The sequence below is a fragment of the Temnothorax curvispinosus genome, unplaced genomic scaffold, assembly GCF_003070985.1.
Source record: "Temnothorax curvispinosus isolate PA1 unplaced genomic scaffold, ASM307098v1 QBEX01010032.1, whole genome shotgun sequence".
In the NCBI taxonomy this organism is placed as follows: Eukaryota; Metazoa; Arthropoda; class Insecta; order Hymenoptera; family Formicidae; genus Temnothorax; species Temnothorax curvispinosus.
In genome coordinates, this window is record NW_020219812.1 from 140,241 (window position 1) to 159,029 (window position 18,789).

General features: G+C 38.4%; 3 protein-coding genes across 5 annotated transcripts; 2 read left to right on the plus strand and 1 right to left on the minus strand.

The window, feature by feature from the left end:
* LOC112459630 (tetratricopeptide repeat protein 1) lies at nucleotides 1-1,956 on the minus strand. 3 transcript variants are annotated; one of them, XM_025023828.1, is made up of 5 exons: nucleotides 1,882-1,956; nucleotides 1,386-1,826; nucleotides 1,033-1,209; nucleotides 771-956; nucleotides 1-245 (listed from the first exon to the last, which is right to left on the minus strand). In XM_025023828.1, the coding sequence occupies exons 2-5, from the start codon at nucleotides 1,683-1,685 to the stop codon at nucleotides 66-68; spliced, it is 843 nt and encodes a 280-aa protein (XP_024879596.1). In that variant the 5' UTR covers nucleotides 1,686-1,826; nucleotides 1,882-1,956; the 3' UTR covers nucleotides 1-65. The 3 variants fall into 3 exon arrangements, with proteins under 3 accessions (XP_024879596.1, XP_024879597.1, XP_024879595.1); XM_025023829.1 differs by having other exon boundaries at nucleotides 1,386-1,808; nucleotides 1,882-1,926; XM_025023827.1 differs by having other exon boundaries at nucleotides 1,386-1,917.
* A 1,363-nt stretch (nucleotides 1,957-3,319) lies between these two features.
* On the plus strand, nucleotides 3,320-7,584 carry LOC112459631 (replication protein A 70 kDa DNA-binding subunit-like). The gene is made up of 13 exons (XM_025023830.1): nucleotides 3,320-3,521; nucleotides 3,592-3,639; nucleotides 4,113-4,315; nucleotides 4,390-4,535; nucleotides 4,644-4,734; nucleotides 4,818-4,980; nucleotides 5,070-5,274; nucleotides 5,596-5,708; nucleotides 5,776-5,942; nucleotides 6,217-6,451; nucleotides 6,544-6,627; nucleotides 6,718-6,912; nucleotides 7,118-7,584. Exons 1-13 carry the CDS (start codon nucleotides 3,492-3,494, stop codon nucleotides 7,238-7,240), a joined length of 1,803 nt encoding a protein of 600 aa, XP_024879598.1. The 5' UTR covers nucleotides 3,320-3,491; the 3' UTR covers nucleotides 7,241-7,584.
* Nucleotides 7,585-9,883: 2,299 nt separating this feature from the next.
* LOC112459625 (endoplasmic reticulum metallopeptidase 1-like) lies at nucleotides 9,884-17,983 on the plus strand. Its single transcript, XM_025023808.1, has 14 exons — nucleotides 9,884-10,577; nucleotides 10,767-11,319; nucleotides 11,404-11,531; nucleotides 11,640-11,771; nucleotides 11,855-11,975; nucleotides 12,070-12,375; nucleotides 12,492-12,721; nucleotides 12,839-13,019; nucleotides 13,152-13,336; nucleotides 13,443-13,598; nucleotides 13,693-13,898; nucleotides 13,969-14,081; nucleotides 14,326-14,501; nucleotides 14,581-17,983. Exons 1-14 carry the CDS (start codon nucleotides 10,575-10,577, stop codon nucleotides 14,743-14,745), a joined length of 2,655 nt encoding a protein of 884 aa, XP_024879576.1. The 5' UTR covers nucleotides 9,884-10,574; the 3' UTR covers nucleotides 14,746-17,983.
* The last annotated feature ends 806 nt before the right edge of the window (nucleotides 17,984-18,789 follow it).

An 18,789-nucleotide genomic window follows, 5' to 3' on the forward strand; every position in this document is an offset into this window, starting at 1 on the left:
TTACAGGTAAAAAGGACACATTTTATCCAGTTTTTTTTTTATAAATAAGAAACATAACTAGCTTGTTACATGGGGTTCTGATGAAACTTTACGGAATAACCACCACTGTTGGGATCCTTCTCCAGCTCGAAGTTGTTTGTGGAAAGGCCAAAGGGTTTCAAAACCATGTTCCCTAGATCCTTCAGTTTGCCCAACATTTCTGTCTTCAGCTTCTCGTTTCTCTCCTCGATTAACGGAGGTAACCTCTGAAAGACGAGCAATTGTGATGTAAATAAATTGTAAAAATAAAGTCCTGCATTTTGTATACATGATCCTTTTAGAAGAAACCTGACCTGACAAAACTTGGATTTTTAAATTTTGGCAATTCTAATATCTATAAACTATTTATTACTAAAACTAGTTCGAGGTTGCTGTTTTTAAAATTGAAGAAGAAATCAAGCTTTAGAGACAGGAAATTTACCTATCTCGTATAATACAAAACATCTCGAGCACTCGCAACCCGTTGCGTCGCGTAAAAGAGTCACGGTCGGTCTCGCTCCGCGTATACTTGGCGCGAGACACTACCGTGTCTCTTGATTTAATTTATTCGTCGTAAAACAAAGATGAATTAAACAAAAAACTGTTTTATGAAATTCTACTTATTCTTTTTTTATGATACTTGAATGTTCCAAAATTTTAAACACGTTTTCTCGAAAAAGTTGATCTTTGTTCTGCCAAGTTTCCTCAGAAAGTCACACTTTACATAAGCAATAATTGCACATTACGCATACCCTGACAGCGTGATTAGCTTCCGTGTGACTAGAATCGAATGTCAATACTTTCTTGAAGTCCTCTAACGCCTCATCCAGCTTCTCTGTCTCTTCGTACAACTGTGCTCTTCTTATATATGCCTTTACGTAACTTGAATTTAATTCGATGGCTTTGGTACAATCCGATATCGCCGAATCCTTCTCTGTCTGGAAACAATGACCAACTTAGTAAGGCATAAACGCACCAATATCTTATCCGTAATCTTGGGTCTTCGACAATCACCTGACACTTCGCTTTCGCCGCCGCCCTATTCGCGTACAATATAGATCTTTCTTTGCTATACACTAAAGGACAAGTCTGCAATCCCTGTGTGTACCGCGATATCGCCTGTACGTATTCGCCACTTTTGAAAAGGTCATTCCCCACCTGCTTTAGATTTTCTGCTTCCCCTTTCAATGCCTGCAAAAGTAGACAGATTACAATGCATGGAAATTTTTTCACAGAATGTTGAGTAAATCTCTGTACATAATTGTTTTCAGATTAATATAACGGTAACTTTTTTAACTGGAGTGTGAAATCAGGACAATAGAAAATTGCAGAAGAGAGGTCCTATTTCAAAAACATTGTGGACACACCTCTTGCTCGCTTTCCGTCAGTAACAGGTCTCTGTCCTTAAGGAGCACCTCGTCCACGTCCTCCGAAGGGGGGGAATCCGCGTCTTGTGCGTTGTCATCATCCTCGTTGCGTTCCTCGTCCACGATGTCCCACGCGTTGCCCCCGAGCGTGCCCTTCGATCGCGCGTTCTTCTTGGAAGAACAATCTGCCGCTCGGTCGCCATCCGCTTGGATACAGGAACCTTCTAGATCTCGGGTGAGCTCCTCTACGACCTCCTCGTTGGGCTGGAGCTTCGGCGATCTGTCATTCGCACTCGCCATCGTTCGGTGTCGCGGGGGGCGTTAAACGAACGGCATGAAATCCCAATCAATCCCAACGGAAATGAGAAGGCGAGTTGGCGACGTGTTGATACGCGTGTTGTCCGCGCGCACCGCGCACATCAGCTGTGCGACGAAAACAATCTGAAATTTGCACGTTTGCACCGAGAGCGAGAGGAAAAAGAAAATGCATACATACACACGAGCGCGCGCGCTCGACCTGACGTTTGTCGCGAAGCGTTTCCCTGTCTCCCGCTACGAACGATAGATCGCGTCTGTCGTTCAATCTTCAGCCAACTTCGCTCGGCTGCCTTCCGTTCCTCGCGAAACTGCACTTTCTGCACTTGAGGAAAAGGCGGAAAAATATGAAAGATACAAAAAGTTCGGCTGCAAAGCGCGAAGCTTGTATTTTTACAGAAAAATCTAGGTACGGCAGTTTTATAATTTTACGAAGTGCGCACCGAAATTCGCGAAGATTTGCTTTACATAAAACAGCACAATTACTTTTTTAATGACGAGAACGTGATATAAATATAAACATATTTTATCTTGATAGAATAATCATTAAAATCGTTTTTAAACACAAAAGTGTTTTTGGCATTTGCTAAAAACACTTTTCACATCGTTATAATGTATTATTCCAATAAAATGTCGATGCGTAGATCGGATCGGCGCGGAACCAAAACAATTGACAGAGTCGGACTACTGGTTATACTTGTGACTCAATGGTGTCTGGTATAGCCAAATCAACGGGCATCACGGGCGAGTTGCGAGTAGAGGCCTAGATATAGTTGCGAGTTGCGAGTTCCGTGAGTTTGTAGCAGGTAACCTAAAAAATACGATATTGTAAACGTCGACTAAGGACGTAGGTCGTGTTTAAATTTCCCGCGCTCGCCTGCGAGGCGCTCGTGCAGATACACTCGCGCCTAGCGACCCCACGAGCGGTGATTGGTTGTGATGAAGCGTGAGGATTGGCTGTGGCAAACGAGCTGTGATTGGTTGAGTGAGTCGTGCGAGGGAGACACTCCCTACCCTAGTCCCTGTTCAAAAGTTCAAACCGTGAGACGAGAGAGTCGTTCAGGGAGTCGATTGTGTATTTTGAAATGAGGTGAAAATTACAAAAGTGAGGAAATTCACTAGCGTATCTACGATTTCATTTGTGGAAATCTAGTAAAATCTGTTCACTTTTGTAATTTTCACCTCGTTTCAAGATACACAATCGACTCCCAGAATCATTGTATCATCACATTCGTAGAACGTGTGCGGACCTGTTTGGACGTGTTTTGTCCGGCAGGAAAAATTTTTGAAAGTATTGCGACTGCAGTATGTTACTGTCTGCAGTATCAGCAGTAGTTTCCACTCAGATTTTTGGTATTTTTATTCAGACTTCGCTACGCTAAGGCCCCGGACACACACTTTTTTGTAACAGTAACAGTAGGATTTCGACCAATCGTGTTACTCGATTCGGGAACGTATGGCCGTACGTTTTCGAATCGAGCAACGCGATTGGTCGAAATCCTACTGTTACGTTCTACGGAAAGTGTGTGTGGCCAGCTTAACAATGTTCCAGACTTTGTATAACAAACAGTGGCAAATACTGGCCGTATTGTCCTCTGAATCATTGTAGAGTAACCGAGCCACGTGGACGTAGCGTGCCTCATTATAATAAAGGGACTTGCGTTCAATCGAGTTATCCTTTAACCCTCACAATCCCTGACGGTCCTTACAATATCGACATTGTCGGCCTTTTTTTTGTTGGATAAGCAATCGATAGGACTTTTCTCACCACGCTGATAATAAACCGCAGTCATGTACAATTTAACGGAAGGAGCGTTGGAGGTAAATCTGTTGAAAACATTATATTGTTATTGCGTTGTATTGTGTAACAATCGACATTTCATTGTTTCAGAGAATCATGCGGGGCACGAACGTCGAGAAACCGGTGCTCCAAATATTGGTGAGTATAGAATTCAGTAGCAGGATTTTGTAACTTCTTAACGACAGTTTCGGTATCGTTGCGCAGGTACTATATATGGTAAAAAAAGCTGCGCAACAATACCGAAACTGTCGAAATCCCACCTCTGATCTGTCACATCCTCGTAAGTCGCGCATCAAAATTATTTATCTCGAAAGCGTGACTTTGTTTTACAGAACAAGGTCTACTCAGCAGAATCAGGACAATTGCTTCTGTCATTTTTATGTAGATTTTTATCTAACTTTAAGTGATTGTTGTATCTCGATGTATTATGCGTCATGACACGTGATATATGTCTATCACATTAGAAATATTTCAATTGTCAATCAAACATTATTTTAATTGTAATCAAAAATTATCATGTTGCACAGGACTGATGCTTTGGATGTGCAAGACAAGGATTCTACTTTGTAATTTTCAGTGAATGTTGTCCTAATTGTGTAATAATTTTACAGGGTTACAAAAAACAAGATAATAAGGATGGTGTCGCTACCGATCGCTACAGATTGGTAGTATCCGATGGACGGAGGTTCAACTCGTTCATCATGTTGGCATCTCAATTAAATAATCTTATCACGGATGAAATTTTGACCGAGAATGCAATCTGCAGAATATTAAACTATCACTTGAGTTCAGCGAACAACGGTGGCAAAGAAAAGTATTATTTACACCTTACTTTTTGCATTAAAATAAGTAAATAATTCAAATGTCAAGCATATTTTTTTCTATCAGACGCGCGATGGTGATATTGGATATCGAGGTGTTGATTTCTGGCAGTGAAGTTAAGGAGAAGATAGGCAATCCAACTAATATAGACATTAAGTCAGATGCTGAATCCATATCTACATCCACAGCTGCAAGTTCTCCTTTTCCAACTAGTGAGTACATCGTTGGCTTGCGCCAATTGTGTCTAGAATAAATTACCAATTAACTTGTGTTCGCAATATTTTTTTGAATGGATTTTTTAAAATCTGTTTTGCTAATAGATGGTGCAGCCAAAAGGAGTTCTTCAAATCATTATGCCTCTTCTGATATATCTACTACACCAATCGCTGCATTAAGTCCTTACCAAAACAGGTAAGAGAATTCTATTCTGTATAAAATATATTTAAAAATACACGACATTGAAGATGGAGGGACAATGATAAAATTGTATTTAGATGGGTGATCAAAGTTCGTGTGACTAATAAGTCTCCAATCAGAACATGGAGCAACTCCCGTGGAGAAGGCAAGCTTTTTTCCATGGATCTGATCGATGAAAGCGGCGAAATTCGATGTACCGCATTCAGAGATCTATGCGACAAGTTCTATGACATGATAGAGGTACGCGTCATATGACTGAAATCGACGATGGTTATATGAAACTTTTTCTCCATGAAGGATTAGTTTGTCGAGTGTTTTTATTTATACAGCCTGGAAATGTGTATTATATCTCGCGGTGCACACTGAAGGCAGCGAACAAACAGTTTAATATGTTAAAAAACGATTACGAGATGACGATGACCGGCGATACAGAGATCGTCCCTTGCCACGAAAACAGTGATGACATCCCGACGTTGCAGTTCAACTTCTGTCCCATAAGTCAAGTAGAAAACAAAGAAAAAAATGTCTTAATAGGTACAGTAATAAAAGCTAATTAAATCTTAAACATTGGGTTACGTTAATCAAATGATTTTTTTCATCGTTAATGTGTATCCTTGATAATTTTATCTATATCAATTGACAACATTTATTTCTTGTTATAATCTTATCTCTAAACTAAATGGTAATTAAATGTTATCTCTAAGTATTAATTGCAAATCGCCCTGCATTAAAGTTTTACTGTATACAAAAATAAATAACAATTTGAAAATTTGAAATATGATATAAAATAAGGTTTGGTAAATATATAATTGGATTAATTTGAAAATTATGGGTATAATGATTCATTTGTAATAGATGTCTTGGGCGTCGTTACAACTTTCAACGATGTACAACATATTATGCAACGAACTACCGGCCGAGAGCTCTTGAAGAGAGATGTTAATATCGTTGATGACAGCGGCACAATGGTGAGCAGTTTATTGACAGATTTTAACATTTTGCTGTTACGGGTGAATAAACAAAATTGTCTGTTAGGTGTGCGTTACACTGTGGGGAAAACAAGCCGAGGACTTTGATGGTTCTAATAATCCGATCTTATCCATTAAAGGAGCGCGTGTCGGCGAATTTAATGGTGGAAAAAATTTATCCCTTATAAATTCCTCCGTACTTGAAAAGGATCCTGATCTTCCTGAAGCACACAGGTATATTCAAGCTGATTCTGAATTAAATTCTAACTTCGTAATTATAATTAAAATTTATTTGTAATTGAGAGAAATAACCTAATTTTACGTTTGCTCTTTATGTAATTTTTAACGTTAATTAATTTCTTAATTATGTCTTTTATTAGAATTTATTGTTATTTAGATTGGCGTTTCTAAATTTCTTTGAAAATATGCTGTTGTAAATATATAATTTTGGAAATACAATATAATTACATAAAAACACAGTATAACATTTATATGATACATATTTCAGATTGCGCGGATGGTACACTGCAGTCGGCCATTCGGAGAACGCTAAATCATTGTCTAGAGCAGGTGGAAGTGGTGACTTCAACGCGCCGTTGTGCACTTTCCAGGAGGCGACCGAAGCTCGATTGGGGGAAAAAATGAATCTCCCAGATTCATTTACAGTGGTGGCGATCGTTAACATGATTCGCATGGAAAATGCCATCTACAAGGCGTGTCCCGTAGATGGTTGCAAGAAGAAGGTGAATAGTACGCGACACAAATAGAATTTTTAAAATATTTCCAAGCTATTTCAAAAAATACGAGTTACTGTAAAACTTGAATTTAATTTCAGTTAATCGATCAATCTACCGGAGTATTTAGATGCGAAAAGTGTAACAAGGACTATCCAAATTTCACGTATCGCTTGCTGGCAAGTGTATGTATATTGTCTTCGCATCGTTCTTATTTATTTATATTGAAAGTATCTTCTGATATCTGTTCAGTTTATTGTTGTAACAATTCTCAGATGAGTGTAGTAGACGCAACAGGCAGTCGCTGGATAACTGCCTTCAGTGAAGATGCTGAGAAAATATTCGGCATGTCGGCGCAAGAGTTGGGGGAATTAAAGGAGAACGATAACGACGCTTATATGCAGAAATTCGACGAAGTGAATTTCAAGAGGTTCTTATTCAGTTTAAGGGCGAAATCAGAATTTTTTCAGGTAATCGATACAGTGTACATTTTATCATATTAATAAAATTTTTTCCACAATTTTCTCTTAATTTTCATAGCAGTCTATTTTTTACCATTGTATAAGTCATATTCTAAGTTAATCTTATATTCAGTGGTATTATATATTTTTTTCACATATGTATATTAGAAAATAATATATTAATACATTTTCTAACAATTTCTACGTTTTCCAGGATGAGATGAGAATAAAACACGTCTGTACGTCAGTCGCACCGCTAAATTACAAGACTTACCTAGCACATCTGACAGACAAAGTCTCCAAGTTAGTACACATCGAGAAATTGGAGTCCAACTAAATAAGATTTCATACGTTTTGTTAAAAAGAAGTTCAAGAAGATGATTAAAGCTTATAAGTTTGTACGTTTCATTGAAGTATTATGATCGTTTCGATATTTTTTCCAAGTGTCTTTTATTTAGATCGTTTCTATTATTTAATGAAATTCGATTAAGTATTCTTCAATGTAAAAGAAGAAAACCGTATGTAGCACGCGTAAGATACAATTAAAATTATATTAATCACATATTAAAATCGTTACTTTCCGCATGGATATTTATAATTTTTTTTATATTATGATTGTAATATCACATTTATTGTGCCTGCAGCATGATTTTTGTAAAATAAATTTCTGATTCACACATTGATGTTCGCGTTTTTATTAATCGATCAGTAACTAATATGATTGGTAAATATGTTTCACTACTGTCGTTGCCTCAGCTTTCTCTTTAGATCCTAAGATTCTTACAGAGTTTCTTCAGAATTATTCCGTACAACAGTAATGACTACCTAGATTGTAATGTGAAATGCATCATTTTTGTCGCGTTGTGAATGCACATGTGTTCTCGACACAAGGTGCGATAAGATCGTTACGCAAAGCGGATCCTTATCAGAAAGATATCTTGGCACGCTGTTGAGATCGCTCGACTGGTGCTCGGTAAGGTGCATAAAACTGCAGCCAAGATGCCCACCCGCGCGTAACTTTTCCCGCGGAAACGCCATGGCATGCTCTGCCCCTCGAAGGCTTTGTGCTAGCTCTTTGCAGTCGAGCTTCGTAGCTTCCTTACCTACAATGTATTACGATCACAATTTGCTGCGTTTGCTGAAAGAATATATTCCTTTTATGTCATAGAATTCTTTCACGCAGGTACATTGTCTTTGCATCCACTCTGTGTGTGCACACACGAGTAAATTTTTAGCAAAGCATTTCTTGAATTTGAAAGTAACATTGTTACGTTAAGCATGTAAATTATTAGACAGAATAATGTGAACACTTGGGAAATGCATTACTTATTTTATTAATAAGAGATTGGCCCATTGTTGGTCTTTAATAGAGATTTTATCCTTGTTTGGAATAAGGTCATGCAATGTTTAAATAGTCACCAGTGCAATGCTATACAACAATAACACGATGATATTTTAAATCAGTCAGTTACGTTGAAAATCGTTAAAATTTAAAAAAAGACAATTTTGAAAAATAAGAAGCTTTCTTCATCTTGCTAACATCACTTATATAATCAATTAAAATATGTTCTGCTAGTACAACATTTCATCGGTGTCTGATGTGATTATTTAAGATGACTATTGTAAGACCTTATTCTAAACAAGGGTAAAATTTGTATAAAAGACAAATAATAAATTATAATGTGAATATCTGGGAAATGCACTCCTTTTTTTAATAATAAGAAATAATAATTTAATAATAAGAAATAATAATTTCTTATTAATAAAAAAGTAGTGCATTTCCCAGTGGTGTTCATATTATTCTGTCCATCCCCTGTACAATACGCGCACACGAAGTCGTACATTATTCGGTTTTGTACAAACCTGCACCCTTCTGAATGTAATTATAATCCCCAGTACTTCCGCGCTCGCGATACAACGTGCGAGATAATTAGATAAAACAAGTGAAACTAAGCCAAACGAAAGGTACCAGCGTCTTATCGTGATACCACCAGTATTTAAAAAGGAGTCTCCACCGGCAGTGAATAAAGGAACACAACCTATACGTACAGTCGAAGCATTCAATTGTTTTTAATATTCCATATTGTAAATAAATTAGATTTTATTTTAAACCAACATTCTCATTCTACTCGAATTTTGACTGCAATTGACCTTTTCTTACGTACTTAAGCTTAAAAGATAAATATAAAGCTTTTTACACTGGCTTATCTCTCACTTATGTCTATCTTGATTCCTGATATTACACCTCTTATCTCTTGTCTCGCGGCATGATATTTTTACGTAATTTCTGCAACGCGTATCTTTATATCTATCTATACAAATACTCTACATATTAAAGAGTAATATAAAAGGCGAGATGCAGAATTCTCGCTTGACCTGTATATATTTGCGTTATTGTAAACAAACTCAATTTTATTCAACTCTTTTACTTCCTCGTTTTTGTCGCATCGTTCTTGAATAATTTTACTCATCCGCGGATTTTCAAGATGCGAGACCGTACATGAGTTGCTAACAATCGAGGAACGAACTGCCGTACGTGGGGGGCGCGTTGTTTTTCCGATCGGCGGGATAAAAAATCGGTGAGCGCGTAGGCCGGGATATTGCTGCCGCGCTCAATTCGCAACAATTCGCAACGAGCGTCGTAAGTCGCCGCGGTGCCGTATGTATGTATGACGTAACTGTATAAATTAAACTGATTAATGATAATATGATGCGCGATATCGGCCGAAGGTGTAGCACGTCGAGCAAGGCCGCGGCGCAGATATAGCGCCCGATAAATCGCGGCGCTTTAAGATATTGCAAAAAATTGTCCGGTCCGAAGGGCGCGCGCGGTGAGTGAAGGAGAAAGGGGGCCGCCTCTCTTTCTTTCGGCAAACATCAAACATCCGCGGGGCGAAATATCTAGGCGTGTATACGCGGTGTACGTGCCGCGCCACGATGCCGCCGCGGCCGAGTTATTCGCCCGAGTAAATATTTCAGGCGCGATGAGAAATTGATTGATCGATCGTGTCGAATCGAACTTGACGGCGCGAATTAAGGAGACGATCGAGGGAGGAAAGGAGAAAGAGAGACGGAAACTTAAGATGGCATAAAACACGAAAGGGATCGACTGAAACTGGAACAATTAAAATTTTATTCATTTTTCCGGGGTTTCCGCCGCGGTCTCCGAGGTAGAAAGAAAAAAAAAAGAAGATATCGCAATGTTGAGGTTTCACACCTAGGCCGACCGAGCCACTTAAGAATAGCAATCAATAAAACGACGAAGGAGGGAGAGGAGGACAGAAGGAATCGAGTGCCTGGTGCCAACGGAGGGAAGAAAGAGAAATCGAGGTAGATGAGGACAGAGAGAGAAAGAGAGGGGATGCTGCTATATATATATACACGCGCGTACGACGCGCCACGTCGCTCCAGTTTCTGCCGCGCGAACGCGAGGATCACGATCGGCCGGCCTGGGTCTGGCTGCTGGCCTAGTGTGCTGTGTGTGCGGTCAGCGGTATATGCCCCGATGCGGTGCGACGCGCGCTGAAACGTTTCCCTGATGCGGCGAGCGAGACCGCGACCGAGCAACGCAACGCCGGTGGTGTCCCCGTTGACGCGACAGCCCGCTCGCGGACTCCGGCGGTTATAAAGTGCCTTTTTTTCTGTCATTAGCAGGCCTTCGCATCGGTAAAATGGTGAGTTCTCTTTTGCCCGGGCGACCGCCGTTCTATTTTCCTTTTTTTTTTCCTTTCTCCCTCCCTCCCCCAATCCCCTCGATCCCCGCTCTAATCTGTAATGCGTTCAAGAAAACCGGGTTGTTGTGCAAATGCCAGACGCTTATTATGTAAACATTAAACATTCGCCGCGATTATCGCGCGTTTCAGTTTCAGAAAGACGGAGTGAGACTGAGACAGCACACGAAGAGAACGTCGTCGGCCGAGTTACCTTACGAGAACAGAATCGCCTCGAGGAAGCAAGATGTACTGCCAAACGATACTCAGCATCTCCTCTTCGTTCTCACGTATTTCCTCTTCGTGTCCTTCGCCATAATCGTCCTGGAGAGGAATCTGCCCGACCCGGTTACCATCGACACGGAGGGACTGCACCCGGGGAGATTCGTCGCCGAGCGAGCCCGCAATCACGTGGTGAATCTCACGTCGATTGGGCCCCGCATCGCCGGCAGCTACGAGAACGAGGTCCTAGCTGTTAGATTTCTAACGACAACGATCGACAATGCGATGAGAACGGCGCACGAGAATCATAAGATCCTTCTTAACATTACAAAGCACAGCGGCGCGTTTCCGCTTAAGTTTCTCGACGGCATGACCAATGTCTACAGAAATGTACAGAACGTCATTGTCAAAGTCGGACCTCGCCGGCCTACAATGCACAGCTTGCTGCTTAATTGTCATTTCGATTCGTTTTTAGAAAGTCCAGGTAAAGAGCGTGTTAAGTACTGTGGTCTAATACGCGACGCACCTCATTTGCATGCATAATTATCGTTTATGCGAAATATTTCAGGCGGTTCTGACGATGGCGCCGGTTGCGCTGTAATGCTAGAGATTTTACGGATAATAACTCAAAGCCCGAAAATATTGAAGCACAGCATTGTATTCTTGTTCAATGGGGCGGAGGAAAACATATTGCAGGTATATTAATTCGATATCTTATCTCGATGCTTCTGGTTTTATTGATTAGTTCCGGAGCTTATTGATTAATTCTGTGATAACGTGTTCCGCACGCAATGTACTTTCCAGGCGTCCCATGGCTTCATAACGCAGCACCCTTGGGCAAAGGACGTGCGAACGTTCATAAATCTAGAGGCATGCGGTGCCGGTGGACGTGAATTATTGTTCCAAGCTGGACCTCACAATCCTTGGATTCTCGAGGTATATATTATCGCGCTATGATTTTTTCTACTAATATTTTTTTTGGCATTAAAATCAATTTCTTATTATGGTGTGTTTCTTAGGTATACGCCAAATCTGTACCGTATCCTTATGCATCATCGTTGGCTCAAGAAATATTTGAGAGCGGTATCGTCCCTGGTGACACGGATTTTCGAATATTTAGAGACTTCGGAAACATTTCTGGTTCGTAAAGATTTGTAGATTGTGATATAGTTGTGTCCCGATAACTTATCGCTATGGAAAATCTTCACTAACGTATTTGTAAAATTTCACACAGGCCTGGACTTTGCTTGGTCGAAAAACGGTTACGTGTACCACACTAAGTTTGATAACGTCGATCAGATACCGCTGGGAGCTTTGCAAAGAACCGGCGATAATATTCTCGCTTTGACACAAGGAATAGTATTTGGAGACGACTTATCGGACCCGGATGCGCAAGAGACACGTGGTAGTCTCGTGTTCTTCGACTTCTTAGGCGCATTTGTTATTAGATGGCCACAGTACATTGCCAGTACAGTTAATATCGCCAGTATAATTATAGCTGGGTACTCTATCCATTTGAATATGCAGAGTGCACGTAGAAGTAAGAATATATGATTATTATTTAGATCCGGCTGCGCCAGTAGACCTGAAAAATCGGTTCTCGTTTTCTCGAACAAATCTGAGTAATACAATCGAATTCTGCGTTATCGGATACAGATATTAAGAAATGGATGTACATGAGACATGTGCTGATTTGCATCGGGGTGATTATGGTCTCGTGGTTGGCATCTATGTTTGCTTGCACGTTAATCGCCCTGGTTCTGACCAAGCTGGGAAAGGTGATGAGTTGGTACGCGAGACCGGCGTGGCTATTTTTCTTGTATGTTTGCCCAACCATTTTTGTGTCGATGATCGTGGTCCTGCAAGTTGGATCGAGGCAGAAAAAGGCAAGTGAATAGAAATATGCTGCGGAACAATTTCAATTCTCAAGTAATACTTGCGGATATCGTTTTGGATATCACCAACGGATTTGCAGCGTATAAGTAATTAATCTACGATTGTAGGAAATTGGGTCTGCATGGATTTTGTATCATATGTACTGCGACGCGTATTCCTTGATATGGATGTCGATTCTCTTCGTGTGCGTGTTATTTGGATTACGCTCGGGCTTCATACCGCTACACTGGGTCTTATTCCCGGCAGTTGGAAATATCGTGCGACACAGTTTCTTCAGCAAATTGAGAGGTGAGGACAGTCACAACATTGTTCTTTATGAATCACTTTTTTTTTATATGCTAACACTGGATAACCTTCTGTGTCAATTATTTTAAAAGTATTCTAATCACTCGACTGAATGTATTTTTATGAATTTTGTAGACTGGAAATGGCTTTGTTACCAATTGGGATCGTTGAGTTTGTCTTATATACAGTCGTTTTATTTAGCGCTCGGTGCTCTCTATCTCTTCATCCCAATAATGGGACGATCCGGTGGCAGTATTAATTCCGAAGTTGTAATAGCTAACATGCTGTCGATATTATTCTGCCAGCTAATTTGCTTCACGGTAAAATATTAATAGCTTTAATTCTATTCGCACGACGTAATTTAAACCTTTTAATGTTGTACAAACTTCTCTTGATGTCTGTTATAAAATATAACAATTTTTTCAGTTGCCAATAGTGCTTGTAATAAAGAACGCAGAACGAATTATAAGTGTGATTGTTGGAATTTTCTTAATCGCTATTGCTGTGTTAATTCTAACACCACTTGGATTTCCTTACAGTGGTGATCCGTTGTCGCCTGCTCCACAACGATTTATGATCGCGGTAACATAGTTATCTTTTCTTGTCTCCCGAAAATGTTTGTTCGATAGAAGATAATGTAGTAGGCTTGTATGTTCATTGCATTTTTGATTTACAGCATAGTCAACGCCAGTATTACAATGCAGATGGTAGTGATAGGTATTCCGGTACGGGATACTGGTTAGTGGATTTAGATATGAATAGTCCTCAGACATTAGAATCAGTAGTACCTGAAGTAGCTGCCGCGACGCCAACAGTCAGGGATTGCGAGAAGGAATTATACTGTGGTTTCCCATATTTATTGCCGGTCACAACTTTCTTGTGGTACATATCGGAATCAGTAGCGCATTATTTCGAATATAAACGCACGAACTGAGGAGACTCTTTTTTACAGGAAAACTACCTGGATACCCGGTCCCGCTCCGCTCATAAATATTCCGACAAATCTCGAGGTAATTTCGAAGAGTGCGAAACAGCACATCGTTAATTACACCTTTAACGTTACAGGTAAGATATTAATAAATTTAAGGGCCGGTTGTTCCAACCTGTTGGTAAGCTGACTAATAGTTAAATATGTCTATCTTTGTCTAATGTAAAAGATAAACAAAGACATATATATATATATATATATATATATATGATTTAACTATTAGTCAGTTTACCAACAGGTTGGAACAACCGGCCCTAAGTAATTTAAATTTTACGCGTCTTCGCGAAATAAAGATCAAATATTACCCTTTGAACTGTTTAGGTCCCGACCACATAGGTATAATTTTATCTCCGTACAAAGGTGTACATTTAGAAAAATGGTCTGTACTCGATGAGAAACCATTGCAAGGTCCAATGTGGAACGACAGAGAGACTTATTTTATTTATTACGCATGTGCCTCAGATTGCGTGCCATATACATTTTCTATAGAACTGAATGTAAGTTTGCAAGAGACACGTGCTTCTCTTTGTCCCACCGTGTTATGCAGACTTTTGCATTATGGATTTGTGTGTTCAGGTGTCTGCGGTGCAAAAAGGACCATGCTTGTCTATCGCATTGGCCGGACACTTCCTACATGGCGAACACCAAAGATCTCTGAGATTTAAGAAATTTTTAGCACAGTTCCCGTCGTGGACTGTCGTCGCTCCCTGGACAGCGTCGTATAAGTTATGGGAGTTGTAACGAGGACAGCAGGACAATTGAATGCGGTAAACGTGACTAGAACATAAAGCAATATTGTCCGGGTCGTCTCTCGCGAATTAACGAAGCAGCCTAATAAAACGGTACTATGCTTTTCGAGTACGAAACCTAATGCCATGGCGATGTAATATCGCTTGAATACTTAGACTTGGCCTTCAACACTTCCTAGAATATTACGATTTGAGAAGAGGTATCGAAAAATGTTTAAATGCGTTGGAGAATGGAACGAAGAAAGACGTTCTCATTCTGAATTTATATATGAATTTTTTACTTGCATATTATCGTTAATAGAGACCACGAGTCGAACTAGCCTAAGACGTTGATTCAGATTTAAATCATAAAGAGATATCTTAAAATCATATATATATAGAGAGAGAGAGATAATATAAAATATATTTGCCTGGGCGCTTTCAAAGGTGATAACTACGATTATTTTTCGTAGGAGCGTACGATAATATTGCATATCATAAGCTTTAGACTGATTCCATGCATTGTCTTTCGATTTTATACGTTTCACGAGGAATAGATACCCATAAAAGGGGACGTATATCATTAAAATTTAAAACTCGAATTATATGACAAACTGTGATTGCATTACGTACGCTCTCTTAGTACGCTTCAAATTTACTGGTCAAAATATCAGTAGTAGTTCAAATTGCCATCTCAAACGAGATGACTAGATCAATAATCGCATGATTAGTGTGCGCACATTAGTGCGTATTATTGAACACGTTCTACAAAAATTGCGCAAGTGCTGTCTAAAACATTTGTAGACTATTTCGTGCTTTAATACCTTGTAGCATGCATAAGTGCAAGAGTTTACGATTCAATCGTCTATATCTGCTGTTCGGTACAAAGTACAGATTTGTCCACGAACACGTCAAACTTCCTTCATAATAGACGGTATAAATAGGCAGTATAAATGACAGCACGCGCGAATATAGTACTTTACATTTACGTACTTTAGATATCGCGACGAACAAATGTTGCTCGAAGTACAAGATAATCAAATACGCATTTTAAAGAAATTTTATATTTCGAGTACTATATAAATAGGACAAAGGGAACGAATTTCAAATATACACATATAAATACGCACATACGTATGCAGGATATGCTTAATATGTTTAATTCCATTTCTTAAGTTTGAGTATTTTGTTTTGCAATCAATTTGAGTAGTATTGATAAATATCAGCAGGAGAGCTCGATATTTGTATTCCTCGTAATCACAATCTACGAACCATTCCTCTTTTCCCTAGTTTTAAGAAAAAAAAATTTATTTTTAATAGCATATCAAAGAAGTTGGAGACTTGACATAGATTTCTGGTATGAGTTAATTTTTAGTAGTTCATATTCACGCGCCCATATCTCTTTTTTACCATCTCTTTACTATCTCTTTACTCTAATGAAGGTATCAAGTCTGTCTTTAAATCCTTAATTTTTCAATTTCCTCTCACTCACTAAAAATATTTTTTTTCTTTCGTTAAAAATATTTTTGACAAATTACATGTCTGTTAATGCACACTATCTATTTCACGATAACGCACAATTCACTAACGATACTTTACTAAAACTTTACTATAAAGGCATCTATCGCACATGACAATTAAGAATTAATTATTATTCCAATTCTTCTGACACATAATCTTAAGACAGTTCCTCTTCTCTATCTCTTTTACAATTCGCAACTTTTAATATCAACTTTTTTCCAACAACCGAGCACCTTCGTCATTTAGTGAACACAAAAAGTTATCTTAAACTAAAGTTCATTAGCCGAACGTACAGTTTCGATTTAATAATTAGAAATAATAGAGAATACCGCTTACGTAATGAAGTTTTTTTTCCACGAGTCCCATAGACATATCGCGGATAGCCTAATATACGCCTACGCCGTAAGTTACTTCACGTAACTTAACAAACTTAACGAATTGTTCACTTTACGATGCTTGACAAAATAGTATATTAATATAGTTATATTGTGAGACTTCAGCGAAATTTTTCGCTGGTAGGAAGTTATATTAGTGATAAATAGTACAACGTGATTTATTAAATAAAAAAATAATAGTTTTATATAATATATTATTAAATATATTATAGTAGCGAAAAGCGAGAGGCAGTAGCAAAATATGTGATTTTAACAAAGATTAAACATTTTTAATATAAAGGATATTGGACAAACGTTTACGTAATATATTTTTGTATCGCGGTTCAAGTTGTTTTTCTTATTATATGTTTTTATGTTTTAATTTATGTAATTAATAACTAATTATCCGTATTAGGCTGTGGCTCATCTAATTGTTCGTTAATTTGCCTGCAGTACAAGCAAATTGCGTTTAACGTTAAGCCAATGATAACGTTAATTTCTATTGCACAAATTTACGATTGCGATTCTACTTAATTCTCGTGAACAAAGTTATACAATAATACTTGACCACTTTTAATATCTATGTCATTTGTTATAGGCTCAAAATGACCGAATTATTAATTCGCTTTGTTTTGTTTTCTTCTTTTAATACGTCTACGTATCTTTATATCTTTATAAAGATATTTTTATATATTCCGTAATTTCTTAAGCGATCGCTATGGTAATCATCATTACGCTATTATCACTATTAACGCGAGAGATGTAGCGCGCTTGTTAACAGGGTCTTTATTTTATTGTTAGGAGTAAAACGAAGTTTCTCACCTCGTTCCTCGCTCGTCGAAACGAGCGAGGATCCTAGATTAACGGACGTGCAATCGTTCTTCGAAACGCGTTTGGAAAGGCGTTTTTCTTTTTTTGCTTCGTATCCTGAATCATACAGATATCCGTACTTCGGTAACTTCGTTTTACGCCGAGTAACCGGCCAAAGGAAAAGGATCCATCCATTGCGTGACAAGTGTACAATTGTAGTTGCCTAATAACTTTGTTTCCGTTATAATGCGTGCAGGGCGACACACTAGCGATAAAATGACCACGAATGACCCGCGTGTCGCGGGATTCAATTCGAGGAATTTTTAAGCGTTCGATAAGCGGTGCAGCATATTGATAGTAATATATATTGTTTTTCGCCCCCCCCCCCCATCCCACCAATTTATTTATACACAGGCGTATGTTCCTGCTTGCGTTATATTAAATTGTCAATATACATATATTGCGACATTGTTACTTGGCAGTTGTTGTTACATGATTAAGAGACTATATGTGAAAGAGGAAATAAAGAATTAAATTGGAGAATTACGCCAACCGTTTCCTTCATTTTCCTTCATCAGGTTTTATTAGATTTTCCGTAGCGACGACAATAAGTAAATCCGTCACTAATAGGAGCCGTTAGGTATTGATAAATTAATGCATCAATCATACGAGCTAAAACTGTCTATACTGATGTATTAATACCCGTTGTTTCGTTTCACGATTTTATTACACAAACTGAGCGTCATCGGTGTCCGTTACTGTTACGCGACTTTTTGCGTTTCATCAATACGGAATTGTCTTCGTTGTCCAACGAATCTTTTGTTCGCCGAATCAATTTCCTGTTTTCTGAACGGCACTCTTACACGTTTGTTACGACGATGACGTTATTTCACGAGTTTCATTCGCGTAACGTAGATCACACATAGGATATCAAAACGATCAAAGAGAGAAGACGACGTATTTATCCTTTCTATGTCCAGAATTCAAAAGAAAGAATTGAATATGATTTAATAATCGACGTAAATTAATACGTGTGTAATAACGTATTAACGTTAATAATTATATATGCTAATTATTAATATTTAATCATCAAATTATAATGTCCTCACTGATGTTTAAATAAATCATATTTAATAAATAAATTATTATTATTGATATTTAACATGTTTAAATATTTAAATGTCAATATTCAAATGCGTATAATATTATGCTCAAGCGTATTATTCAAACGTATTATATTAAATGTGCATATCTATTCAAAAGACGTCAAAAGACGTCAAAATGACGAGTGCTTGCTACCTGGGATAATTATAATATCCCAATATATATATATATATATATTCTACTTAATT